The sequence below is a fragment of the Eptesicus fuscus genome, chromosome 20 (genome assembly GCF_027574615.1).
Source record: "Eptesicus fuscus isolate TK198812 chromosome 20, DD_ASM_mEF_20220401, whole genome shotgun sequence".
Taxonomy (NCBI): domain Eukaryota; kingdom Metazoa; phylum Chordata; class Mammalia; order Chiroptera; family Vespertilionidae; genus Eptesicus; species Eptesicus fuscus.
In genome coordinates, this window is record NC_072492.1 from 38,490,906 (window position 1) to 38,497,783 (window position 6,878).

Consider the following 6,878-nt stretch of genomic DNA (forward strand, 5'->3'; position numbering starts at 1 on the left):
ACCTGCTTCTGTGACCCTCCCAGGCAGGGGGGGGACTTCTAAAATGATGCCTAGGACCTGGATGTGCAGGAAGAAGCAGGACTCTATATGTGCATGTATGTAGGGATGAAACAAATGTAAAATTAATATGATAAAATGATTAAAGTCAAAAGGAACCCTTTTAAAGGATATTAAATGGTATGCCATACTAACATAATGTTCAGTGAAGAAAAAACACAAAACCATCCATAGCCAAATTCCAATTTTGTCAAATAGATATTTATATGGATGGATAGAAAAAATGGTTATCAGGAGGGGTAATTACATGTGAGGTGTTTTTTTTTTTTTCATGTTTATATATTTCTAAATTTTTCCAAATTTCTCCAATGAGTCTCTGTTACTTTTTAAAATTGTGGTAAAGTATATATAAAATGAACATCATTTTAATCATTTTTAAGCACAGAGTTCCGTGGCATTAAGTACATTTACATTGATGTGTACCATCACCACCATCCATCCCCCAAACTTTTTCATCTTGCAAAACTGAAACTCTATACCCATTAAATAACTGCTCATTTCCCCCTACCCCATCCCTGCCTACACCATTCTACTTTCTGTTCTAAGAGTATGACAATTTCAGAAGCTTGCATCTATATGGAATCATACCAAATTTGTCTTTTTGAGACTGGCTTATGTTACTTAGCATAATGTCCACAAGGTTCATCCATGTTGTATCATGTGTCACAATTTCCTTCCTTTTTAAAGCTGAGTAAATATTCCATTGTGTGTGTATATATATATTTTTGTTGTTGTTGTTGTTGTTGTTTATCCACTCATCTGTCGATGGACACTCTATTTGCTTCTACCTTTAAGTTATTGACCATAATGCTGCTCTGCATCGGTTACTTTTATCATCAGAAAAAAGTATGACAATAACACCAGACAACCTCCACACACAGGAAATTCCCAGTCTGAGGTGGTAACAGACTCTCCCTTGCCCCCAACCTCCGGAACCAAAACTGAAGACTGTCTCCTACCTAGAACCAGGGCCTCCTCCTTCCCTTGATGCTCCCGCTTGTCCTGCCCAGACAGAGAGTCAATGATGGCCTGGAGCAGGTTGCAGACGGCCAGAGACATCTCCTCATTCTCCACCGCCATGAGGCTGCAGATTCGGTCTATCCGGACTGCGTGGAGAAGCACCGTGGCCTAGACCCCAGCAAACCACAGTCAGTCGTGGGTCCCTCCCTTCCAGCTACCGTGCAGGTTAGGGAGTGGGAGGTAACCACCCCATGCAGTAGGGAAATAAGCCCATGCCTCCTGGCCCATGGTCTGGGAATGCCCTTGACACAAGCCATGGCCCTTTCCAGAGGTTCAGAGCCACCTGGAGTCATTGAGCACGTGTACTGGGGCCGTTCACATTGAGAGAGAGGTGCTGTGAGTGTAAATTATACACTGGATTTTGAAGATGTAGCATGAAAAAGTGTAAACTGTCATAGCCTTTGCATTCAGCTCTTCCTCACAGATGACTTTCAATAGCCTTATGTTCACATAGACCCGTTTCCAGCTCTGAGGAAAAACAGAGGAGCGGTCTCTGTTGAACTTGGGTCCATACAACCAAAGTTGGAGGGGACACTTCAGATTTCGTATCAGGGTCCATTTATGCCAGCCACACCCTGCCCACATGTCATCCTTCCAGGTCCTTGGCCGGGCAGCCATTCATGCCAAGCACCCAGACCAGGCCCACGCCCAGGCCCTCACCCTCGCTCGGTGGCCACTGCACATGCCCGACAGGGTCCGCACGGCAGCCAGCACCAGCTCAGGCCTCTTCGTGTCCATGAGCTGCAGGAGCAGGGCCACGCCGTTGTTCTGGAAGATCCTTTCAGCCCCTGCTTCTTCACGGCCCAGTACGATGAGGTTGTTGGCAGCCTGAAAGAGGGACGAGGACGTGATGGTCAGGAGGAAGGTGTGGCTGCGGAGGCCTCGGCCCTGGGCCAAATGCAGGGTCTGGCTCAAGAACTGGGTCTTCAAAACATCTTTCTATTCTTCCTCCCTATAATCTTACTCCTGGAAACATAGCCCACGAATATAATTCAAAAGAAAGACACAGTAATGTGCATAAAGACCAAGTTGATAAAATGTATTACAATTATGAAAGACATAAATAAAAAGACTACCAAGCAACTTGTGAAAAAAAATGCTTAGCAGAATCAGAATCATAGATTCAACTCTGATTGCACTAATGTTAAAATAAAACTGTGTAACCCTAGCCAGTTTGGCTCAGTGGATAGAGTTTCAGCCTGTGGACTGTAGAGTCCTGGGTTCAGTTCCAGTCAAGGGCACATGCCTCGGTTACAGGCTCGATCCCCAGCCCTGGTCAGGACACATATGGGAGGCAACCAATCAATGTGTCTCTCTCACATCCATGTTTCTCTCTGTGTGTCTCTCCCTCTTCCTTCAACTCTAAAAATCAATGGAAAAATATCCTCAGGTGAGGATTAACAAAAATAAATAAATAAATAAATAAATAAACAAATAAATAAATAAATAAATCCTATATAATAAAAGGCTAATATGAAAATTGTGTCCCCAGGAGTTCAACCAACCAGGAGTTCGACCGCTCGCTATGACGTGCACTGACCACCAGGGGGCAGCGTGGAATGCAGGAAGGCCCCTGCCAGCAGCTGGCAGCCAGCAGCTGGGGGAAGGAAGGCCCTGATTGATCGGCCCTGGTTGCTGGCCAGGCCTAGGGACCCTACCCGCATAAGAATTTCGTGCACCAGGCCTCTAGTAAACAAATAAATAATTAATTAAACATTTCTGCTTATGGATAAGGACTTTAAAAAGGAAGAGAAGTGTTAAATTAATTAAACAAGGCCAGAGCTCACCTTCTCCAGCCTATCAGCTTCACTCTTTTCGTCCAGGAGGATATCAAACATATTCTGTACCCTCGAGTCTGTGGAGAACTGCACGTGCAGCTGAGGAAGGAAACAGGCAGAGGTCCATATTTCAGTCCGCTCCATGTGAAGTTCCTCTCAGTGACTATTAGGGTATCTACTCTGGGGCCCCCACACTGTCATTCATTCATTTATTCATTCATTCAGCCAACATTTACTGAACAACTACTACGTGCCAGATGCTGTTGCAGGTGCTCAGATGCTAGGGAGAAAATGGTGAACAAAAGCAAGTCTTTGCCCCACAAAGCTCACAATCCAGTTACATCCACTATCCCATGTGGTCATCACACATCTTGGAAGGCAAGGGATCATCACCCCAATTTTGGAGTCTGGTAAACGGTGAGCTATTAGACATTTCAAGATGGGCTAAAACAGAAATATGCCTCCAGGATCAGAAACCTGAAGCAGTTTTGGAGTGGCTCCTCAAGTAATGGAAACCATTATGTTTAGATGCCTCATCTCTCACAATCCCAACCCCAACCCCAGTGCTCTGAGGCTTTCATAAAATGCCCAAACTGATCATCTTCCCCATCTCACCAGCTCCTTCTGTACCTCCCACTACGTGGTTGTGCTGGTCCACACTCCCTTCTATTTCCATCCTGGCCTTCAGGGCGGGGAGGGTCTCCCACGCACGGCCTTTTCTTTGATCACTCCTTAGTTCGTATTCCCTGAGCTCTGAGTCTACACTCTGGACAGTGGACCCACCACGGGGTCCCACCATGGGGTTGCCCCAGGCACATAGGAGTTACTGAGTCCGGGAGCCGGGAGCTGAGTGATTCGTTACCCTCCTGGTCCTACAGAGGAGAAACTGACACCCCAAGAGGTCCCTCAGAAAATTGGTAGCTAAGGCCCTAACCGGTTTGGCTCAGTGGATAGAGCGTCAGCCTGCGGACTGAAAGGTTCCAGGGTCGATTCCGGTCAAGGGCATGTACCTTGGTTGCAGGCACAACCCCAGTAGGAGGTGTGCAGGAGGCAGCTGAATCGGTGTCTCTCTCATCAATGTTTCTAACTCTCTATCCCTTTCCCTTCCTCTCTGTAAAAAATCAATAAAATATATATATTAAAAAAAAAAGAAAGAAAGAAAATTGGTAGCTAAGGCAGGACTAGGGTGCAGGAGCTCTCATCTCTGGTGCAAGTTCTCCTCACTGCACTCCATCTTCCTAGAAAAGATGTCCTATTCCTATTGGCTCCTGACTCTACTCTATCTGCCACCAATTACCCCCTCCCCCATTCCCAGGTATCTCATGCTGCCTTTATCCTCCTAGAAATAGGGGAAGAGTTGCAGTTATACTGATGCAATTTAAAAACAACCACCACCACCACCAAAACCTCCATCTGGAATGTAAAAGACCCATGTTCTAGTTGTGCGGGCTCGAACCCTTAAACAAGCATCCTAGCATCTCTGGTCACTCACACATGGGGCAGCTGTTCAGCTGTTCTGAGGTACCCGCTTGTGCCACGTGTTCACAAGGACTAGCCTTGCCCTGACGTCCTGCTTCTCTAACATGCCCCAGCCAGGGATGGGGGGAGGCAGCCAAGACTTGTGGGCGGAGGTCGGGCTCACCTTCTCCTGAATGCTAGTATTGAGCCTCCTCAGGGTCTCCTGGAAGTTCTGGTTCCGGGGCTCAAGGGTGGCACAGCGCTGCACGTCCTTGAAGGCCTGGTCCAACTTGCCCAGGCGCTCCAGGGCCTGGCATCGCCGGTACAGGGCCTTGATGTCCGAGGAGTTGATGTCAATGGCTAGCGAGGGTGACAGGCAGGGCCTTAGGGGGCCGGGCTACAGACCGCCTTTTTTCCTCCCCTGCCATGGCCCTCAATCTCTTCCTTTGAGATTACCTACCCATATAGACAATTGACCCAACGCTCCCCTTTGTTAAGGAGAGAGTAAAAATCATAGCTTCAAGGCTGGGAGGAAGTTTGAGGGTCATCTTGCCCAACCCCTGATGCTCCAGAATCTGCTACATGATGATCCCTGCCAAGCACCCCTCATCCGACTGGTGCTCGCATCCCTCAAGCAGCGGGGGGCTTTCTCCTTCTCCAGGCAGCCCGGCAGCCCCGCCATCAAGCCCTTCCCTTTTCCTCCCTGAAATCTCTCTCTCTGTAACTTCGCCCTTTTGTCCTACAGGCAGCCCTGGAAACCCCGAGATGAAACCCAATCTCTCTTCCTCATGACCGCATTTGCTTTTTGGGGGTTTGAAGGCAGCGTTCCGTCCCACCTGGGAGTTGCCTTCTCTGAGCTAAATATTGCCCCTTCCCTTGACTGCTGTTCACAGGATGTTCCCAGACCCCTCTCCAGCTGGTCCCCGACCTTCTGAACTCACTCCGGGCTCTCTGTTTCCCCTCAAAGAATGGTAACCGGGTCAAAACCCACCACAGACCTGCAGCCGAGAGAAGCCTTCCCATTTTGATCATGCGCGTAAGCCAATGTTGACTTGTGTTTATTTTTTTATGTTTATTTCTCCCAGTGCTCCTGGCACAGGCTAGGGCCTCCCTCTTCCCCAGAGGAAGCCCGGCTCCCACGGCAGAGGGCTGGGCTGATGGACCCGGTTCTGGGGATCCCCCATGGCAATACCCTAATTTCCAACAAACGGGGTGTGTGTGCCACACCATGAAAAAGATTTCCAAAAGCATCTCTTCAGCAAAGAAACCACTGCACAAATGTGACTTGTATTGTATTTAACGTGCAACTCCATTTGCACAAATGTGACTTAGACATGGATGGCACATGTGAAGCCCCGCCTACAGGGCCCACGATGAAGTTCACACAATTTGTAATTCCTTGGAGTGTCAAGAGCCTCTCAGACAAAACAGGGGGGGGGGGGGGGGGGGGCAAGGGCCAAGGGGGTGGCTCACCTCTGGAGGCATCTGAAGCTGCCTGAGCATAGCTCTCCTGAGAAAGAGAAGGAGGAGACTTGGTTAATGTGGGCCCAATGCAGAGGGTCTGAGAGGGTCTCCACGGGAAGGGGGGGGCTGTCAGAGGCCTCGGGGAGGGACCCTCGCTGGTTGTGGAAAAGTGGGTGAGCTTTGGCATCAGGCCAACTGGGGTTTGCATTGGGGCTCTGCTGCTAACTCCCTGGGAAATCTTCGGCAAGTTACTGAACCCTCTGAGCCTGGAGATTCTTACCTACAGTGCTGGCTGCTGCCTCGCCCGGCTGTGGTTAAGATGCCACAAAATAACATAAGGGGAGCCCCTGGCCGGTTTGGATCTGGGGGAACTGCTGTCTCCCAGAGGAGTGGGTCGGCGGTAGGTCTAGGAAAGCAGTGAGAGGCGCCCCTCTCCAACCTGAAGGGCCCAGGTGAGAGGGCTGGGGGGATGGAGGATGGACAATGCCTGCATCCCAGCCCCCGGCCCCGGCCTCCGGTCCCCGGCCTCCCGCCCGGCTCCACACCGTTTTCAGGCCGCAGGCCGCCCGGTTCCGGTAGAGCGTGGCCAGCAGCGCCTTGTCCTTGGTCAGCTTCAGGGCCTGGCTGTAGCTCTTGGTCGCGGCCTTGTAGTCCTGGCGCTGGAAGTGCCGGTTCCCTTCCTCCTTCAGCTGCACAGCTTCTGCCTCCGCCATCTGTCGGGAAAGGGCGGCTCTGTGTGGCCCAGGGCTGGGCTCCGGGCTTGAGGTCTGGAGCTCCGGGGTCCCCTCCCACCGGGACGGAAGGTGAGGATTCTGCCTGGAAGAGACCTAGGCCCAGCACCCCTGAGGCCATGGCCCAGAAGAACATGACAGCTTCTGCTTGGAGCATGGACCGCGAGGAGAGGGCTCTCCGCATCCCTGTGCCTCCCTCCCGGCTGGGCAGGTGAAGCCACCACGACAAAGGCCTGAGCTCTCACTGCGGACCCTAAAGGTCCGTGCCAGCCCCCCTCTCCCTCCCAGTCCCGGGAACAGTCCGACTGGCTCACTTTCTCGCAAGGACGATGCTCTGGGTCTGTTCTCCTGCGACACTGCTCCTCTGAGT

General features: G+C 50.7%; 1 protein-coding gene across 1 annotated transcript in view; it reads right to left on the reverse strand.

Moving 5' to 3' along the window:
- UNC45B (unc-45 myosin chaperone B) overlaps nt 1-6,878 on the reverse strand; it is a 28,466-nt gene extending 21,588 nt beyond the window's left edge. The window contains exons 1-7 of the mRNA XM_054709240.1: nt 6,823-6,878; nt 6,323-6,490; nt 5,787-5,823; nt 4,498-4,673; nt 2,865-2,954; nt 1,738-1,905; nt 1,017-1,185 (exon numbers count right to left, since the gene is read on the reverse strand). Of these exons, the coding sequence (XP_054565215.1) occupies nt 1,017-1,185; nt 1,738-1,905; nt 2,865-2,954; nt 4,498-4,673; nt 5,787-5,823; nt 6,323-6,490 (808 nt within the window). The 5' untranslated portion in view covers nt 6,823-6,878. The remainder of the gene's footprint in view (nt 1-1,016; nt 1,186-1,737; nt 1,906-2,864; nt 2,955-4,497; nt 4,674-5,786; nt 5,824-6,322; nt 6,491-6,822) is intronic.